This window comes from Budorcas taxicolor, chromosome 21 (genome assembly GCF_023091745.1).
Source record: "Budorcas taxicolor isolate Tak-1 chromosome 21, Takin1.1, whole genome shotgun sequence".
Taxonomy (NCBI): domain Eukaryota; kingdom Metazoa; phylum Chordata; class Mammalia; order Artiodactyla; family Bovidae; genus Budorcas; species Budorcas taxicolor.
This window is the reverse complement of record NC_068930.1, coordinates 24087617-24108909: the sequence shown is the minus strand read 5'-3', so window position 1 is coordinate 24108909 and position 21293 is coordinate 24087617. Positions and strand designations below refer to the sequence as shown.

Here is a 21293-nt window from a genome sequence, read left to right as displayed (position 1 = left end):
TACTCCTTGGAAGGAAAGTTATGACCAACCTAGATAGCATATTGAAAAGCAGAGACATTACTTTGCCAACAAAGGTCCATCTAGTCAAGGCTATGGTTTTTCCAGTAGTCCCTTTGCCAGCAAGAAGATCAAACCAGTCAATTCTAAAGAAAATCAATCCTGAATATTCATTGGAAGGACTGATGCTGAAGCTGAAGCTCCAGTATTTTGGCCACCTGATGCCAAGAGCCAACTCATTGGAAAAGACCCTGATGCTGGGGAAGATTGAGGGCAGGAGGAGAAGGGGATGACAGAGGATGAGATGGTTGGATGGCATCACTGACACAATGGACATGAATTTGAGAAACTCTGGGAGATAGTAGAGGACAGAGAGCCTGATGTGTTGCAGTCCGTGGGGTTGCAAAGAGCTGGATATGACTTAGCGACTGAATAACGACACATTCTGCCTCTGATACTCTGATAAATGGAACTGGACAAATGAATTATCTATACAAGTAATAAGTTGCATCCCTCCCTAAAATCAATACCAAAAAATCAACTCAGTTTATTATAGACCTGAATGCTTGGAGTAAAACTTAAAAACATTTTTAAAAAATATAGGGAATATCTTTCTAATTTTAGAATAGGGAAAGATTTCTTAGACAAGATGCCAAAAAATTCTAACTCTGAAAGAAAAGATTTGTATGTTGCATTTAAATTAAGAGCACTTATTCATCAACAGACACTGTAAAAAATGAGAGGAAAAAAGGGAGAAAATATTTACGACATAAGTATCCAAACAAAGAATTACTGCCAAGAATGCATAAAGAATGTCTTCAAATCTATCAAGAAAAAAATAAACAACTTTATCAGAATATGGGCAAAAGACACAAACAGGCATTTTACAAAAAAGAAAACACATATGGTCAATAAGTACATTAATTTCCATATTAATCAGGGAAATGCAAATCAAGACCACAATGAGATAACTTTTAACAACCATGACAAAAATTAAAAAATCTGACTATACACAGTGTTGAAGAAGATATGGATTAATGTGACCTTATAAATGTTGCTGGTGAGTGTATAAATTGATTTAACTACTTTGAAATAATCTGGAATTATTGTGTACATTTGAGCATTCTTAAATCCTATGGCCCAGTGACTCCTAGGTGGATAGCTGAGAGGACTCTTATACACATGCACCAAGAGACACATAGGAAGTGTTCACACATGTATTGTGCAGTGTAGTAAAAAACTAGAATTGATGCAATGCCCTTTGGTAGAAGAATGAATGAATAAACTTTGGTATATTTACACCATGGAATATTATACAGCTCTGAAAACAAATGAACTATAGCTCTAGGTGTTAGACAATAGGTATGAAGCTGGACAGCATAATGATGAGGGGGAAAAAAGTACTTATCAGATGACCATATAGAATGCAATATACATTTTATAAGACTTTAAAACAAAGAAAACAATACATTGTTTGAAAGTGAAAGTCACTCAGTCGTGTCTGACTCTGCAACCCCATGGACTATACAGTCCATGGAATTCTCCAGGCCAGAATACTGGAGTAGGTAGCCTTTCCTTTCTCCAGGGATCTTCCCAACCCAGGGATTAAAGCCAGGTCTCCTGCACTGCAGGCAGATTCTTTACCAGCTAAGCCACAAGTAGGCAGCCATATATATGATAAAACCATTTTTATAAAGCAAGGACTGTACGTATATGAAACCAGAAGCACAGACAACAACAAAAACCTACCCAATAAAACATGGGCAAAAGGGAATTGCCTGGAGGTCCAGTAGTTAGGTTAGTGGTTAGGACTCCATGCTTTCACTGCTGGGGCCTGGATTCAATCCCTGGTCAGGGAACTAGATCCCACATGCTGCAACTAAGACCTTGGCACAGCCAAATAAATAGTAAAGAAATAAATATTTTTAAAATGGTTAAGACATTAAATTTTATATGATATGTATTTTACCACAATTTTTTTTTTAGTGAAAAAAAGCAAAGCAGTTGTAAGCATGAAATTCAGGATGGTGTGTACTTTTGGTTGTGGAAGGATGGGGATGGGAAAGGTGAGGAGCCAACTAGTTATTGGTAATATTCTAGCTCCATGGTGGATTCATGGGGGTTCATTATAGAAATGCCCACATAAACAAATCAAAGTAAATAAAATGAAAATGATCATGCATGGAGTAAACAATGATAGTGTGTTCTTATCTAAGAATTAAAATCTAAATACATGCATTTGAGGTCCAAAAAATAAAAATCATCTTTAAAATGCACTTCAAGCAAAAAGAAGAGACTGTAAATCACTCCCTATTTACTATTGGAATATTTTTGCAGTCCTTCTATATATGTGTGTGTAGATACATCCATATATTTGTGCTAACACTAGAAAATGGAACACTCTCTTTTGTATCATTTTGTAACACTTTGTAACCTTTTACCTAACAATAAATTGATAACATGTTTGCATGTCATTAAATATTTTGAGAGTATTTTAAATATAGTCATAAAATTCCATTGTATGGATATACCATAGTTTATTTAAATAAATGACTATTGTTAGAATTTAAGTTGCTCCTAAAATTTCCCTATTAGTAACATGCTAGATTTAATATTCTGATGGTTAATCTTTGTACCTATTTTTTCATTTGTTTTTTTGGATTTTTTTTTTTCTTTTTGGCCACGCCAACTGGCTTGGGGCATTTTAGTTCCCCCGCCAGGGACTGAACCCAGGCCACTGCAGTGAAAGTGCTGAGTCCTAACCAGTGAACTGACAGGGAATTCTCTTTGTACCTGTTCTTAACTCTTTCTTCTGGGGAAATTCATAGACATTAAATAGCTGAGGCAAAGATACAGGAAAAAATTTAAGGAGTTTAATATCAAAAAAAGTTCCAGGATCCTTCGGAAAAGTTTACCAAGACTCATTCCCACCAATAAAATAAACAAACAGTACACAAGTCCATTTTCTCATATCCTCATTGACTCTGAGCTTTATGAGTTTTTAAATCCTTTCTAAAAAGTCTTATTTCTGTGAAGTTTTAATTTGCAATTCCCTGATTACAACTGACATTGAATATTCAGATGTTTCCATAGCTTAAAACATTACCTAGTTTTTAATTGAAAAAGTAATTCATGTACATGGTAAAAACACAGAACAGCATAAAAAAATACACTATGAAACATAAGTCTCCTTCCCACCTTGGACTGCAGTCCCCTCCCTGAGCAGCCACCGTGACCAGTTTCTTATTTCTCCTTCCCAAAATATAATGTACAGAAGCAAGCACACAAGTAAGAAGAAATGCATTTATGTACAACCATATTCTCCTTTTTAAAAGCCAATGAGAGGGACTTCCCCAGTGGTCCAGTGGCTAAGATTCTGTGCTCTCAATGCAGGAGGCCTCTGTTCGATCCCTGGTTGGGGAACTAGATGTCACAACTGGAAAGAGGCCAAGAGGCCCTTTCAACTATGTTTCATCACAGTCTGAACAGGGAGAGAAAGGAGGAAGAATTTGTCTGCCAGCTGCTGTCCCCCATTGGTCAAAGATTCTCTTCACAGTGTTCACCCCTCTGCACTTAAGGGTTATACAAGCCCTGGTGCCCAGAGGGCCCTGGTGCCTTGTGCTTCAGCCTCAACAAGGACGCCCCAGGATAAGAGTGGGGACAAGTGACGCAGGAGCGTCTGAGTCACTATTGGGCTGTACCCACATGAAGTGAGTTGAAGCACTCATGGTTTGTTGCTATAGCAACAGCTGGAACTGAACAAGAGGCCAAAGCCCCCAGAGACAGGTGGGGCCGAAGGTCCAACACTAGCACGGACACCCAGATCTGCTTGGGCTGCCCCCCACCCACCTTGACTGCAACATAGGGGCTCCATTTTTGTTTTTCTTTTAGCCAAACCATGTGGCATGTGGGATCTTAGTTTCCCGACCAGGGATTGAACCCATGCTCCTTGCAGTGGAACTGCCCAGGAAAGTCCCAGACATGAGAAAAGATTCCTTAGTCTCAGAACTGCCTTCAAGGCGGTGGCCAGCCACACCTCTGAAAAGACTTTTACCTGGGAGTCTAGTTTCCTGGTGGTGCCCATGTATCTACTCCCATCAACCCCACGGGGCCTCAGAAAGATACCGACTGGTGGCCGTGTTCTTCCTCAGTGTCCTTGGGCCTTCCCGGGCCTAGTCAGAGAGTGGGTTCTCAGTCTTACATAGTAAATTCCTTCTTACATTCTCCTCCCCCTGAGCTTTGTAATCACCTTGTCAATACTGTGTCAAGGAGGTTCTGGCATCGTCATGTACAAGTTTTGTAGCCATCTTCACATACAATTAAGACCAGCTCCGGGGCTTCCCTGGTGGCTCAGTGGTAAAGAATCCGTCTGCCAGTGCAGGAGACGTGAGTTCAGTCTCTGGGTTGGGAAGATCCCACATGCCAGGGAGCAACCAAGCCTGTGCTGTAGAGCCCACGTGCCCAGCTACTGAAGAGCGAGCCCACGCTCCGCAACAAGAGAAGCCACCACAATGAGAGGCCCGCACACAGCAGCTAGAGAGGAGCCCCTGCTCGCCACAATTAGAGAAAGCCCACGCAGCAGCCAAGTCCTGGTACAGTGAAAAACAAACACATAAATTATATATATAAAAAAAGAGACCAGCTCCAGGCATCTTCACTATAATATTGAAGGCCATCTCGCAGGCAAATAACACATGGCAATACATTCTCTCAACACTTCCCTGGTAGTCCAGGGGTTAAGACTCCGCACTTCCAATGCAAGGGGGCATGGATTTGGTTCCTGGGAACTAAGATCCTGCATGCTGCATGGCGCAGCCAAAAGTACATACGTTCTCTCCAGCCCAGCTGCATGTTTTACTCCCCCTGGTCGATCACCTCGGATCCACTGCCACATGGCTTCTCTTTGTTCCAGATGGCGCGTGTGGACCAGGTCCTGTGACTCCTCGGGTGAGTCAGCTGAGCCTCTAGGACGAAGGACTGTGTAAACTCCTGCTCAGGTTGTGGTGCGTCCTGATTCTCATTATGGGCCTGGAGACAGTGAGTGGTGATGGAGGCAGATTGTAAGAAAAGCAAATGACATCTTGCAAGGCATCTGCTTCCAGTGAGGTCTGCACACTGTCTCCAGATTCTGGTGACAGGGGGCTGCTTCTGCTGGTCACAAACACTCCTGGGAATCTGTGGGATCAAGGTTTCCTTTCTCATCCCCGCAACACCCCCATCCCAGAGTCCCATGCTTTTCCAAGCGAAGCCTGATTTTGACAGATTTGTCAAAGCTACCCATTCAGTCTCCTTTGGCAGCACAGGCACCTTTACAATCAGCTACTGAGCCTGACTTTTAGCAGTTGGCCCTGAAGCTGCAGGAGATGAGTCTCCTTAAAAACTGCCATAAAGCTCTAGTGGCTTTTACACAATCTTAAGTCGGCTGTGAGCTACTCGAAGCCTATCATTTTCTTTTTTTTGCAAGGTTTCTTACGCTCTTACTAAAAGCCAGCCTATTCTACATTTCTCATAATTATCATTGCTGACATACAATCAAATACTGTCTCCTGTTCTCCAGCTCAATCTCACCTTCCACTTGCACCTCACCCCCGATTAACCCCAGATGAAAACCTTAGTCATTCTGATACCACTTCATGCCAAAGGTTATTACCACCACCCACTTAACTGTGATCAATATTGTCCCTATTGCAGTCAGAACAATAGGAAATCCAGTGTCACAATCCTATCCTTTTGTGGGATCTTAGTTCCCTATCCAGGAACCCAACCCTCATTGGCAGCATGGAGCCTTAGCCACGGACAACCAGGGAAGTCCCCACAGTCCTATCCTGATCACCCTTAGGACCAACTGTCTTTGGGGGCAAGTGGCGCAGTGTGGCCTTGAGATGACGTATGGCCATTGTTTCTGCATGAAGTCAGCTGGAGCCCAGGTGGAGCTGGGTCACTATGGAGGGGCTAGGACAGGACAGGTCAAAGACACTGGAGGCTGAGAGGCTCTGATACGGCATTGAGAGACGTCTGCTACAAAGGCTCAGCATAGATTTTCTTTCCTAACTAGGTTTACCCTATTTGCATGTATTGATTCGATGTGATGGATAGGTTTAGTTCTCATTCTGGCATCCTGTTTGACGTTACGCTTTGCTCTCTCGAGTGCTCCCTTTGTTTTGCATCCTTTGCTCTGTGGTGGTGTATATGTGTGTTTTCTTCAGGCTATTTCACTGCACTGGTGGTAATTTAGCACACTGTTTCTTCTGGAACCCCCAGACTTTGTCAGGACAAGATGTGTCAGATATGCTAAAATGTGATCTGAGGCACAAAAGCCAAGAATCCACACACACTCCTCCTCCTGGTTTGTTTTACTGTTACATATTTGTGCCCAATGGAAATCTTGATAAAGTCCATTTTTGCTCTCCATCAAAGGATGAAAAGAAATTTGGTGTGTTTATGATTACATGCACAGCTTTAGTGAGAACACTCCTGAAAGTGCTTCCGTTTTGAGTAGGGTTTTTTATTGTTGTTACTGCCGTTGTTGTTTTTTTCCTTATTTTTTCCCTGGCTACTCTGCACAGCTTGTGGGATCTTAGTTCCTCGACCAGGAACTGAATTAAACCCACCAGGCCCGCGACAGAGAGAGGATGGAATCCTAACCGCTGCACCACCAGGGAATTCCCTTGATTAGGGTAAATGAGAACCAAATCCTTTGTTTACAATTTTACCTGTCTGCCAAGCGGAAGAATTCTCTTCGCAGCCGCTTCTGGCTCCTTAGTTTCACACTTTGTTCATTCCCTCGACACTCCCCACAGTCGGAGCATGTTTTCCTGTAATGGGACCCCTTGACCTTCTCCCCTGTGTCACCCACTCTGTGCCCTACACCAGGTGCATCATCACAGAGGGTGGCAGGGCACTCCTACACCAGCACAGCTGTCAAGAACTGAATTATGGGTGGGAAGGACTACCGTCCACATAAATTCACTCTACAAAACCCAAACTAGACGCATCTCATGTCAGCTTTCACTCCATTATCTGACATAAGGCAAATAAAAATTTGGGCCAAAGGAGGTAGTGTTCTTAACTGACTACGCCAAAACTGCCTTCCTACCTATGAAAATTTTACAAAAGCAGATACCCACGTGAACACCTTGTTAGGGACCTTCAAATCCTCCTTAAAAGAGACCATGGATCTGAGGAAGCGTGAACGATCTCCATGTTGTACCTTATGTGTGCTCAGTTGTGTCTGACTGCTTTCGACCCCATGGACTGTAGCCTGCCAGGTGCCTCTGTCCACAGAATTATCCATGCAAGAATACTGGAGTGGGTTGCCATTTCCTCCTCCAGGGGATCTTTCCAACCCAGGGATTGAACATGAGTCTCCTGAATTGGCAGGTGCATTCTTTACCACTGAGCCATCTCTGAATCCTTATGCTGTACCTCATGGTTTATAATTTAATATAGAGTCATTGATAACTCACAAATAGTTGTAAGAAAGTCCAGCGAAGCTCTGCTGTTTTTTTTTCCCCATGATGATTGATGCTTTTTTAGGAGAAGAATATCAGAACTTAAAAAAATTTTTTTTTCTTGTTCTTTTTGGTTCCCTGTCTTGCTGGTGCCTGGTCAGCTGACTGTGCTGATGAAGTCACAGAGCTCAATAAGCAGATTACCCTTCCTAAGAAAGGATTTCCAGCAGTGCAGTATAATAGGACTTTCTGTGATGATGGAAAGGTTCTTATCAGAACTGTCCTACATGGTGGTCACTGATCACATGTTGCTAGCTTTTAAGCCCTTGAAATGTGGCTAGTGAGACTGAAGAACTGAGCTTTACATTTTAATTAACTAAAAAATCCAGATGTTCATGCTGGATTTAGAAGAGGCAGAGGAACCAGAGATCAAATTACCAACATCCATTGGAACATAGAAAAACCAAGAGAATTCCAGAAAAACATCTACTTTTGCTTTATTGACTATGCCAAAGCCTTTGACTGTGTAGATCACAACAAACTGTGGAAAATTCTTAAAGAGATAGGAATACAGACCACCTTACCTGCCTCCTCAGAAATCTGTATGCAGATCAAGAAGCAACAATTAGACCTGGACATGGAACAACAGACTTGTTCCAAATTGGGAAAGGAGTGTGTCAAGGCTGTATGTTGTCACCTTGCTTATTTAACTTATATGCAGAGTACATCATGCGAAATGCTGGACTGGATGAAGCACAAGCTGGAATCAAGATTGCTAGGAGAAATATCAATAACCTCAGATACGCAGATGATACCACTGTTATGGCAGAAAGTGAAGAGGAACTAAAGAGCCTCTTGATGAAAATGAAAGAGGAGAGTGAAAAAGCTGGTTTAAAACTCAACATTCAAAAAACTAAGATCATGCCATCTGGTCCCATTACTTCATGGCAATAAGATGGGGAAACAATGGAAACAGTGAGACTTTCTTTTCTTGGGCTCCAAAATCATTGCAGATGGTGACTGCAGCCATGAAATTAAAAGATGCTTACTCCTTGGAAGAAAAGCTATGACCAACCTTGACAGCATATTAAAAAGCAGAGACATTACTTTGCCAACAAAGGTCCGTCTAGTCAAAGTTATGTATGGTTTTTTCCAGTAGCCATGTATGGATGTGAGAGTTGGATTATAAAGAAAGCTGAGCACCGAAGAATTGATGCTTTTGAACTGTGGTGTTGGAGAAAACTCTCGAGAGTCCCTTGGACTACAAGGAGATCCAACCAGCCCATCCTAAAGGAAATCAGTCCTGAATAACCATTGGAAGGACGATGTTGAAGCTGAAACTCCAATACTTTGGCCACCTGATGTGAAGAGCTGACTCATCTGAAAAGACCCTGATGGTGGGAAAGACTGAGGACAAGAGGAGAAGGAGACGAGGATGAGATGGTTGGATGGCATCACCGATTCGATGGACATGAGTTTGAGCAGGCTCGGGGAGTTGGTGATGGACAGGGAAGCCTGGTGTGCTGCAGTCAATGAGGTTGCAAAGAGTCAGACACGATTGAGTGACTGAACTGAACTAAAATTTAAATTTAAATTTAAATAGCCACATATAGCTAATGGCTGCCATAAAAGGCAGTGAAGATTTGGAGCCATTTAAGGAAAAAGATGATACAGAAAGGGGAAGGAGGTGGTGGGGGCGGTATTCTGGCCATGCGGCTGTGACCAACCTGAGAGTATTTTGGTTGGTTTGTTTTTAAAATCATTTTATTCAGGTTTCTTTGTTTGTTGCCCCTTGGTGCAGCATGTGGTATCTTACTTAATTCCCTGATCAGGGATCAAACCTGAGTCCCTTGCTTTGGAAGCACAGGGTCCTAACCACTGGACCACCAGGAAGTCCCTGGGTATGAGTGACATACAAAAAGTGTACATATTTAAGGTATACACTTCATGAGTTTGGAGGTAAGTACACACTCATGAAACCATCACTACAAGCTATGCTGTAAACATATTGTCATCTCCAAGTTTCCTCAAGTCTTATTATTATTTTGTAGTGTGTGTGTGTTTGTGCATGTGTGGAAGAACACTCAATGTGAGATCTACCCTCAGTTAATGTTTAAGTATATAATATTGTTAACTACAGGCACTCCATAGTTATAGATCTCCAGGTATTATTCATCTTGTACACCTAAAACACTGTGCCCTTTGACTACTACCTGCCTGTTTCTCCCTCCCCCTTTCAGCCCCCGACAGCCTCTGCATTCTCTGCGTCTGATTATTTTAGATTCCTCATGTAAATGAGATCACACACTACTTGTCTTTTTGTGCCTGGCTTCTTTCATTTCCAGGTTCATCCATGTTGCTGCAAATGGCAGGCTTTCCTTCTTTTTTTCAACCCAAATAATATTCCATAGTATGCGTATACCACATTTTCCTTTGCCATTCATCCATTGATGGACATTTAGGTTGCTTCTACTTTTTGGCTGTTGTGAAAGAAACATGGTAGTGTGGACCTTCCTTTGATGTCTTGATTTCAGTTTCCTTGTGCATATACCCAGAGTGAGATTGCTGGATCATTTGGTGGTTTTCTTTTTAATTTCATGAGAAACTTCCATAATGTCTTCCATAGTGGCTGTACCAATTCACATTCCCATCAATGCCATACAAGGGTTCCCTTTTCTTCATATCCTTGCTAACACTTATCTTTTCTCTTTTCGATAATAGCCATTCTAACAGGTGTGAGGTGATACCTCATTGTGGTTTTGGTTTGCATTTCTCTGATTATTAGTGATACTGAGCCGCTTTTCATACATCTTTTGTCCATCTGTATGTCTTCCTTGGAGAAATATCTATTTAGTTCATTGCCCTATTTTTAAAAATCATTTACCCTGCCTTTTCTATTGAGTTATGCAAGTTCCTTACATCAGCCTGGGGAGTTTTTGTTTTTGTTTTTGTTTTTGTTTTTTGGTTTGAAAACTGATTTTATTTACCAGCAATGTGATTTTGGTTTAGTGACAATTTCGTTTTAATTTTTATTGGAGTATAGTTGATTTACAAGGTTGTGTTTCAGGTGTACAGCAAAGTGAATCAGTTCACATACACATATACCCACTCTTCTTTAGATTCTTTTTCCGTATAGGTCATTACGGAGTATTGTCTAGAGTTCCCTCTGCTATACAGTAGGTCCTTGCTGGTTATCTATTTTATATACAGTAGCGCACAGCGTGCATGCTTAGTTGCTCAGTAGAGTCCGACACTTTGCGACCCTGTGCACTGTAGGACCCGCCAGGCTCCTCAGTCCATGGAATTCTCCAGGCCAGAATACTGGAATGTGTTGCCATTTCCTTCTCCAGAGGAACTTCCCAACCCAGGGATCGAATCTGCGTGTCCCAGGTTCTTTACCGGCAGGGTCTTTACCACTGAGCCACCAGGGAAGCCCTTAAACCCTTACAACCCCTCTGATTCGGACCCCGTTCTACAGAGTAAGAAGCTCAGAGAGGTTGAGGCACTTGCCCAAGCTCACACAGCGCGGATTCCAGCCTTGGTAGGTCAGTTGATCTGACACCCAAGCCCAGGCTCCTTCGTGACAGATCCCAAGAACCCCTTCCTCGGCCACTGTGAGACCTCACCGGGCAAAAGAGCAGCTCGGCACTTACCACCCAGCCGCCTCAGGGGCCGTTCTCTTCTTCCTATTCTTGCTCTCTGGAAACGCGTACTATTAGAGCTGATCCTATTTGCTCTCTGAGCCTCGATTTCCCCCTTTGTGCGTGTAAGGAGTAGGGGTCTCCCACTAGTAACAAGGACGAGGGAGAGAAAAGAGAAGAGAGTGGCTCTCTCCCTCATCCCACCCCCACCTCTGGGCTAAGGCCCCAGCCCGGTCCTCCCGGAAGCCCACTTCCCACCAAGCAGGGTCCTGCGGGCAGGAATGGGGCTCGGCCCCTTTAAATCCCGCGCGGGAACGCCCGGGGCCTGGCCGCGCAGTCCCTGCTCGGCCGCCGGGAATTGCCGGCCTCGGCGCGTCCTCCGGAAGCTTCCTCTCGCGCTGCCCCCAGCCCCGCTTGCCCGCTCGGTTTGCCAGCCCTCTAGGGCGCCGCGGCCGTGGGGAGGATGAGCCGCATCTACCACGACAGCGCCCTCCGCAACAAGGCGGTGCGGAGCGCGCGGCTGCCGAGGGCCTGGGACCCTGCCGCTCACCAGCGGTAGGCTCCGCCCGCGTCTCTCCACCGCCTCCCCGCCCGGCCTCCGTCGGCTCGCGAGCATCTGCTTTGAATCCAGGCTCCCTGATTGCGCGCGCCCGTTGGGGTGGGGGTGGCGCCACCGGGATGGGGTGCGGGTGGGAGGAAAGGCGGGGCTCGGCGAAGACCTCCGGGGCCTCGGGAACGTCTCTCAGTGTTCCCCTCGGAGCGCACCCCACGGAGACCGATCGGCGTGAAGCTCACAGACGGTCGGTCTCGACTCCTAAACGGGTCTCAAAAGGCGGTGCTTACTCACCTCCACCTTTGTCTCTACCCGGCCCCGGTGACTCCGCGCGCCGCCACTTGCCCTTGCCTTGTCTTCAGGCCTTTGCACAGCTCCAGAAGGACAGTGTTCTGCAGGGACGGGGATAGCGGGTGGGAGTCGGCCTGGAAGGGTTGGGGGAGCGCAAGGCCTGCCCGGTGGCCTGTTGGATCGGGAGGGCCCAGCCCTGCCATTATGGACCCGGAGGTTATGAGAACGAACGGACCAATCCATTTGCAATGACAAAACCTAAAGAAAGGAGTCTGAGCAAACTCGGGGAGACGGTGAAGGACAGGGAAGCCTGGCGCGCTGCAGTCCATGGGGTCGCCAAAGGTCGGACACGACTTTAGCTACTGAACAAGCAACCACCACCAAAGAATGAAGGGCTTAACGGGGGTGGGTAGGGACAGGTAAGGTCCAGGGAGGTTTCATTTCATTCGCATCCCTTCAGTTGCCCCCACCCCTCTTCTATTTCCATAGTTCCGAAGGCGGAAGTCCCTAGGTTCTGCTTTTACGAAAACTGGAATTGGGAAGGGAGGGTCCAGTTCCTCTCAATGAGGGACCCTGTGACCTTGGGCTTCTCAGGAAACAGAAGAGTCTGGGTTTCTCCATTCTAAAAATGGATAAGAATGAGAACAGAAATATGAAAGTGCTTTAAAACAGGTGAAAAGGGAAGATACTTTATAGCAGCTTAGACCTTAGAACCCCACCCCCAAATTTGGTTACGTGAAAAAGTAAAGTTCTTTATATTTTGTAAACGCTTAATAGTTTACAAAGCACCTTCAGGTAGGTAGTCGTATGTCACCCTCATAGAAGCAAGTGAGGTGGTTGTTCCTCTCATTTGGCGGATGTGAAGACTGAGGCTTTGGTCACAGTAACGCCCTGCAGGTGGGGCCACTGCACTTGTGGTTCTTTCCTGCGGACGACAGAGCCAGTGACACCCTCATTCTCTCAGGGGAGATGGCGTCCTGCTGGAGGGAGAATTACTCGATGTATCCCGGCACAGCATCTCGGATGCCCACGGCAGGAAGGTGAGGATGTTTCCCAGGGGGCCCCCTCAGGGCACTGGCTTCAGGGTTCCCACCCACCAGGGTATCTCCCTCTGCTTGACTCTGCCAGTGCCAAGACTTGGGGTCCAGCTCTTTCCTTGTGAGGCTCACAGGGCAGGTAGAGGGTTGGCTGGGAGATTGGCAACCAAAAGGGGCCACAGATGGAAGGGATCAGTAGGGCTGTGTTGGGTGGCAGACAGACCAGGGTGGGGGGTGGGGACTGGGTTCTTGATGAGAAGACAGACCAGGCCCTAAACCAAGGGGTGTGTTTGGGGCCAGGACTGGGAGGGCTGAAAGCAGAATGGGGTGAGGTCAGTGGTTCAGGACTCAAGCTGTGGGTTCTGAGTGGGCTGGAAGGCCCTCTGAAGAGGTCCTGTCTCCCGATGGAACAGAGCTAGAATGCCGGGAACTTCTCTGGGTAGGCAGGATGAGTGGCTCTGGGCGAGGGCCTGGCCCTGCTCCTCTGGTCTGGTGGTTCCCACTGCTTCTGGACCTGATGAACAAGGTCAGAGCAAAGTTACCTGCCTATATGGGTGTGAGGTCAACAGTGACCTTCCCCTTTGGGGTACCAGCTGTGTGGCTGGGAAATCATGTGTACCTTGAGTTGTTTGGAGTTGAATTACTTTAAATGTACTATTGGAGCCTGCTTTCAGAAGGAGCCCTGAAGCATCTTCATCTGCAGAGTAGTGAATATCTTAGCAGGGCTTTCGCATCCTTTTTTTTTTTTGTCCATGTATAGCTCGTTTTACAGGGATCTTAGTTCCCCGACCAGGGATCAAACCCGGGTTCCCTGCAGTGGAAGTACGGAGTCCTAACCACTGTACCTTCAGGGAATTCCGTTGCTCATCTTTTAATATCCCTGTGTGGCTGAGTGTTTTGGAATGCTGGATTTTTATAAAGCAGGTCACCAGTGTGGACCTGGACATTCACGTGTGCATGAGTGTGGAACCCTGAGGTGGGAGGAGGGTTGCTGTGTGTTCTGGGCCTTTGTTTCCAGCTTGAATGTGAAGTCTACCTTGCGGATACCACCTGAGGCTTCAGCTCCCATGTCCATGCCCTTCTCTTCTCGTCCTCTCAGCCTCCTAGCGTCACACCCTTTATCGCCCCTCATCTCAGACGTCCATGGACACACCTGGCTGGCATTCACCATCCCCTACTAGCAAGGGTTTCTTTCCTGAGCACGAGTTCTGAAAAGCCTTTTGAAAGAAAAGCTATGACAAACGTAGACAGCATATTAAAAAGCAGAGACATCACTATGCCGACAAAGGTCTGCATCGTCAAAGCTATGGTTTTTCCAGTAGTCGTGTATGGATGTGAGAGTTGGATCTTAAAGAAGGCTGAGTGCTGAAGAATTTATGTTTTCAAATTGTGGTGCTAGAGAAGACTCTTGAGGGTCCCTTGGACTGCAAGGAGATCAAACCAGTCAACCCTAAAGGAAATCAACCCTGAATATTCACTGGAAGGACTGATGTTCAAGCTGAAGCTCCATTACTTTGGCTACCTGATGCAAAGAGCTAACTCACTGGAAAAGACCCTGATACTGGGAAGTACTGAGGGCAGGAGTAGAAGGGGGTGACAGGATGAGATGATTAGATAGTATCACCGACTCAATGGACATGAGTTTGAGCAAACTCTGGGAGATGGTGAATGACAGGGAAGCCTGGTGTGTTGCAGTCCATGGGGCGGCAAAGAGTCAGACATAACTTAGCAACTGAACAACAAGTTCTGAATCTGTACGCCCCACCCCCCCTTCCAAATAACCCCAGATGTACTGACCAACTTATCTCCTTGATCTCTAGAACTGAGCTCAGCAAGTTCCAGAGTCCTGTGGCTACTTGGAGCCAGTTTCTCACCCACACCCCTTGTGAACCTCAGCTTCCAGCTCAGCACTAGTTTCAGGCCAGGAGATGCTTTGCTTTGCCCTCCCTTCCTTAGCACATGGGTCAGCAGAGTGAGCACCCCAGTCCATAACCCCAGCCAGCCTGCCCAGCAGAGCCCAGCAGGAGCTGATGTGGGGCTGGACTGCCCCGGCTGTCCTCTGCAGGCAGGGTGTTCTCCAGCCCCTCTCCAAACCTCCTCGTTCCTAATAACAATCACTATATGCCCCCAACCACCAGCCTGCAAGCCTCCAGTCTCCTCCAGCCCTCCCCCAAGTGGGTAATGCTTGGTCCTACAGGTTTCCTACCTTGACCATGTCACACCTCCCCTTCCATGTCCCCACATGGGCCCTTAGGAACTCACCCTGTCCTGATTAAATCTTGCGCCCTCTCTCCTGCCTTCTGGCTGCACCCAGAGCCCATCCCTGCCCTGCAGCCTGCTGGTCTCCTGAAAGACATCTGTCAGTCTAGGTGCTGTTCAGAAACCTTTCAGGATTCCCTCTGGTCTGCCATGTAAAACCCAAACTCCAGATGCCAACTCAAGGCCTGTCTTATATCATCCCCCACGTGCTTCCGCAGCTCAGACTCCCATGAGGCTTCCAAGGCCCCTCCGCTGTTCAGACGTCCACATGGGACCTTGGCTTTTGTCTTATGTGCCTGTCCAGGCCTTTAAAATCCTTCCTACACCCTTACTGGCACAGTTGCAGGTTTCTCCACACTATGAGAACTTGCCTTCCCTGTTTGTCCCAGGTGGTGGTTTCCTCTTCTTCAGTCTCTAGTTTTTGCTTTGGATCACAGTGTTTATTTAAAATTTTCTTGATGCATAGTTGATTTACAACGTAGTCTCCTGTTTTGATTGGGACAGCTGGCAGACAGCACGTATCGCACGCTTCACGTTTACACGGTGCTTGCTCCTTTGCTCTCTCTTGAATCCTTACAACATGCCTGAAAGTAGACCTCACGTTGTCTCCAGGCAACAGGGGAAACTGAGGCTAAGCTGCAGGACCCACGTTTGTTGGAAGGGGAACAGTGGCAGCCCTCACTCAGAACTCCATCTTGGTGCCCTTTTTGTGGCATCTCGGCAGCTACTACTCCTGCTTCGTGGTATTTGGGGTCCTTGGGTTATGGTTTCCTGTTCTTACCATGTGGAGGCCGTGGGGTTGGGCTCTGAGCCTGCCCTCTCATGGACGTGTGGCCATGGTTCATCATGTGTGGCCCATGCTCTACTCAACATGTGAATGAATGAATGATTATTGGGAGTTGGGGGCCCTCTGGGCAGCTTGAATATCTTTTGGAGCCAAGGTGGGATTCTAGAGTAGAGAGTGAGGCTGGGGGGCTGCAGCCAGAGCACGTGGGGAGTGTGTATGTTGTGGGGTGAAGGGAATGAACAGCCCCTCACTCTCTCTGCTTGGCCCCAGGAGCGCTACTACGTGCTGTATATCCGGCCGAGTCGCATCCATCGCCGAAAGTTTGACCCCAAGGGAAATGAAATTGAGCCCAACTTCAGCGCCACCAGGAAGGTGAACACAGGCTTCCTCATGTCCTCTTACAGTAGGTACCCTCTGCCCTTCCTGCCCCGGGGCCGTCCTACACTGTGGCCTTCCTTTGCCTCCAGAGGTCTCTTAGGCGCCCCAAAGTGTCTTCTCAGCATGATTGAAGTCCGTGTCTGGTCTGGGGGACATCTGGCTGGACTCTTCCTGCCCTCCGTTCACTCAGAGGGTCCCCAGTGCCCCGCCTCAGTGCTGAGGGCCTGCTGCCTTCGCAGCGCCTCTTGTCTCCTGCAGTCTGGTGGAGTCATTCTCCCCACCCCCAAGCTGAGATCAGCAGATTTGGGATTTCCAGGGTAGGCAGTGAGAGGCTGTTGGAACCCTGGCTGAGCCCCTGTGCTCTGCCCAGGCCAGGAATAAGCAGGCCAGTAGAGAATCTGAGGACCATCCAGATTTGCTGCTGGTTCCAGCAGACCCCATCCCAGCCAGGGGAGACCTCTGCCTGGTCCCTGGGAAGGCAGCATTGTGTGAAGGGCTTGAATCCCGCCTCCTCCGCCGACTAGCTGTGTAACCTTGGGCAAATCACTTAACCTCTCTAAGCCCTAGCTTTCTCATTTGTAAATAGAGATAGTAAAAATACTGACGCCTGCTGAGGGTTTGCTGTGTGCTGGGCCTCATGCTAAGCACTTTATGTACACTAGCTCTTTTACACCTCATGTCAGTCCCGTTGGGTAGGTACCGCGTTTCACCCTATTTGTCAGGCACAGAGAGGGTAAGTAACTTGCCTGTGGTCACACAGCTTGTAAAGCAGATGTACACCAGGCAGCCTGGCTCCAGAGCCCTTACCCATAATCCTCTGCATGCGCTCCTAGATGAGCAGGGGCAGGATGGGAGCGCGGGTGTTTGTGAGCAGGTACAACAGTCAGCCCTCAGCTGGCTTCAAAAGAGCCCTCCCAGAGTGCTTGCTGTTACTCTGGTAATGACCACCTCGTGCTGGTGGAAGCCCACGGGGACGGCTGGCAGAGAGCATTTACTGCACACTTCACGTTTACACTGCAGAGGTGGAAGCCAAGGGTGACTCGGACAGACTGACGCCCGAGGCACTGAAGGGGCTGGTGAATAAGCCGGAGCTGCTTGCGCTGACAGAGAGCCTCACCCCCGCTGAGACAGTGGCCTTCTGGATGCCTGAGTCAGAGATGGAAGCCATGGAGCTCGAGCTCGGGGCTGGGGTACGGCTGAAAACTCGAGGCGACGGCCCCTTCCTGGGTGAGCAGTGCAGCCCTCCCTGTGGCCTGATGTCCCTGTATGGCCTGTGGGGGGGGGGGGGCTCCTGCCTTCCTGTCTGAGGGCCCCCTACCCCTCCTGCTTAGGGCTCACGGAGCAGGTCAGGTCCGGCCTCCCTGCAGACATGACCCCTTGAGATTGATTTCTCAGTTCCCTGGACAAGTGGCCTGGGGGCAACAGCCTGGATGTTCTGGATCCTGGGGTGCTGCTCAATCCTCTGGTTCCTGTGGGTGGCCTCTCCTATCTGGGGTCCCCTCCAGGGGCTCCCTGAGCACACTCAGGCCTAGAGGAGCCCAGCAGAAGGGCCAGGCCCCACTAGGTTTCCACCACGTGGAGAGAGGCCAGTGTGAGGGAATTCTGAGGGAAAGGAAGGGAGTCTGAGGGAATTGTGAACTTCTCCTTTCAGATTCATTAGCCAAACTCGAGGCTGGAACAGTGACCAAGTGTAATTTCGCTGGTGATGGGAAGACGGGAACATCCTGGACAGACAACATCATGGCCCAGAAGTCTTTGGAGGGGGCTGCAGGCGAGACTCGAGAGCAGGGGGATGGTGCAGCGGATGAGGAGTGGGTAGGCCCAGAGAGACGGCTGTGGGCCTGGCGGCGGCGTGGTTTCTCTCTTGGCGGGAGTTTCGTATGGACTGGTTGCGGTTGGGTGGTAGCGGAAAAAGACATCAACGTAACTTTACTCGCAGCTTTGGTGGACTTCCTGAGGGTGAGCCTGATAAAAAGTCCCTCAAGACATGAAGGGACCTTTCTTCCTGGTGGGCCTGAACTGTGCCAATCAACAAGAGAGCCCCACAGATTTATAAAAGTAAAGGACAGGAAAAAGAGAGCGCAGAGGGGAAGCAAGGAGACTTAATGCCAGGAAGGCTCCAAACATTTCCACTTCAAGTGAATACATTAGCCGTGTTGAGCCGCTGAATGAACATTTCCCCCCACTCTGTTCTGGGCTTCCTGCCCAGAGTGGCTGGAAAATGGCTGACTTGGACCTTAATAGTTTTTTTGGCTCAAAGGTCAGCCCCCTAGTTTATCCTCAACCAATTCACGGTTGATTTGGTTTTTTGAGCTGTATTTCACCCGAAGATTTGAATTGGTGTCAAAAGACTCCCAAATTGAACGTTTAAAACCAAGTCTCAAAAAAACGGGCTATCTAGCTGATGAAGTGAAGACATTAGCCAGAGAAAACAGGGGCAGATAGAGGAAATGGATTCCCTTTTGTCTTAATAAAGCGAGTCTTGGACTATAAAACAATGGGAATTGCCAGGCTGGCTCCCTGGGCCAATGCTAATGAGATGAGGCCAAGGGAGGCAGCCGAGGGCCCCACTCGAGCGAACCCTTGTTTGATGACAACAGAAGACGTTTATGAAATACACTCTGTTCTCTCTCTTTACCTCTAGGACGACTGAGGTCAGGGAGAGATGGGGTACCTCCCGGACCCACCGGCACCATTGAGCATTTCTTCCATCAGCTTTCACTCTGGAGCTCAGGGGAGCAGGTCCACCCAGCCTTACCTGGTTTTTCCCTATGGCCACCGTGGAATATACTCTTCAAACAAGCTCTGCTAAAATCAAATCTAAGACCCCGATGTTAGCCGTGGGGCGCCAGGCTGTGGCTCATGGAGGGTCACTCCCTGGCTGTGAGTCTAGCCTTCCCCAGACATTTTCATGGGGGCCCTTGCCCTGAGCAGCAGCCTTGTTTGTGGAGGCAGGCAGGGGGCCAGCCCCCCTGGGGCAGTCAGAAGATCTGGACTTGCTGCAGAACTGGGGGCAATCCCTCACCTGTACGCAGAGTGGCTCCGAGGAGAAGCTAGCCTCCTTCTGTCCTATTTCCTGCTTTCCTCCTGCAGCTGCTCTCCTCTCCAGTACTCTGTGTTAGGGGCCTCTGCCCTCCTGCTCAAGCCTCCTCTTTCCTCGTGCCCTTCTTGGCCCCCAGAACTGCCAGTTCTTTTTCTTCCTCTGGTTCTCTGCTACCTGGGGGGTTCCTGTCTCCTGACCTCCCTTGGCTGTTTTCCTGGGGATGCTGTTTTTACGGAGGCTAAGCTCGTTCATAGGCATGGCTAGCTCATCTCCTTCTCTCTGATTCCCTCTGCCAGGCCACATGCCACATTTTGGATAACACCTTTCTTTCTTGTTTTGTACCTTGAGAATTTTTTATGAATGAGTAAAATTTCAGGAAAGGATTCCTCTACACTGACTCTTTTATTATTAGGTATAAACTGAGCTGCTGCTGCTAAGTCACTTCAGTCGTGTCTGACTCTATGCGACCCCATAGATGGCAGCCCACCAGGCTCCCCCGTCCCTGGGATTCTCCAGGCAAGAACACTGGAGTGGGTTGCCATGTCCTACTCCAATGCATGAAATTGAAAAGTGAAAGTGAAGTCGCTTAGTCGTGTCCGACTCTTAGCGACCCCATGGACTGTAGCCCCCCAGGCTCCTCCGTCCATTGGATTTTCCAGGCAAGAGTACTGGAGTGGGGTGCCATTGCCTTCTCTGATAAACTGAGCAACCTCCCTATAAGAAGACAGCTATATCTTTTTTTTTTTTTGGCTACACCATTAGTGCCCCCACCAGGGATTGAACCCACATTCTCTGCATTGGAAACTCAGAGTTTTAACCACTGGACCATCAGGGAAGTCCCAAAAGCCATATGCTTTTGATCATGAACATTATCTTGCGGGGTAATATGCCCACACCCACATCAATGAAGAAATCAGGTGTTGAAATCTACATATCCTAAGAATAGGTAGGGACTTAGAATGTAGATCCTGCTTGCCTCAGGGAAAAGGGGGTGATGGTAAACTAATGAAGTCCCCTAATGGGTCAAACATAATACTAGATGCTTTCTGTAATGATAATTATAGTCACTGACTGAGGAGGGCCTCTTGGTTCTAGTACTTGTGCCAAGCACTTGCAGTGTTTTATTTCCTTTTTTTTTTCATATGGTTTTCATGGTTGAGGTCCCAGCATGTATTATCATGGTTCAAACTGTCATTTGCCTCCTTGTATATTTGAGCCTGGACTCAACAATATGGCTGTGAGGCTTGGGATTAACACTTCACTTAGACTGACTGAAGTTACAGGTGGCTGGAGCGCTCCTGAGTCTCTTCTGATCTTGCTGCCCTTGTCTCAGTTCACATCTTGTTCTCTCATTCCAGCTACTATAGAAGCCGCTTCCCTAGTGTCCTGTGCCTGAATGGGGCTGGCTCACCTTGAGCATGCTGGGACCTCAAGCATGTGGTGGCCAGGGAGGGCTTAAACAGGAGGAGGACTGGGGACACTGACTTGGGGAGAGGCACCCAGGGGGGGCATCCTGCTGCCCAAAGGGTAGGGCAAGCTCTTTTGGGCAGGCCACCATCCTAAATAAGCAGGCATGGTGTGTCAATCGGGGAAGCCCGGGGCAACAGCTAGGGTCCAGGGTCTCGGCAGGTTGGGGACGGGCTTCTGGAAGGAAAAGGCCATCATGGCTGGAGCTCAGAGAGTGATGGGAGTGGAACTGCATTGGAGGAGAGGCTGGAGGTCAGGCATGGCATCTTCAGCATGTTAAGTTTTAGGACATTATCCTTAATATCTTGGAAGCCAGTGATCCCAGGGAGAGTAATATGATCTGATTTGTATATTTCAAAGATTGCTTGACTGCAGAGAAACTGAAGGCA

The 21293-nt window shown here is 47.9% G+C and overlaps 1 protein-coding gene across 2 annotated transcripts in view; it reads left to right on the top strand.

Moving 5' to 3' along the window:
* Positions 1–11476: 11476 nt before the first annotated feature.
* LOC128066451 (arpin) overlaps positions 11477–21293 on the top strand; it is a 54344-nt gene continuing 44527 nt past the window's right edge. The window contains exons 1-7 of one of the 2 annotated variants that reach the window (XM_052659515.1): positions 11477–11644; positions 12898–12973; positions 14070–14258; positions 16287–16419; positions 17415–17621; positions 18046–18159; positions 19033–19804. In XM_052659515.1, the coding sequence (XP_052515475.1) occupies positions 11553–11644; positions 12898–12973; positions 14070–14258; positions 16287–16419; positions 17415–17621; positions 18046–18159; positions 19033–19232 (1011 nt within the window). In that variant the 5' untranslated portion in view covers positions 11477–11552 and the 3' untranslated portion in view covers positions 19233–19804. Of the gene's footprint in view, positions 11645–12897; positions 12974–14069; positions 14259–16286; positions 16420–17414; positions 17622–18045; positions 18210–19032; positions 19805–21293 lie in introns of those variants that run through there. The other variant, XM_052659514.1, reaches the window with a different exon arrangement.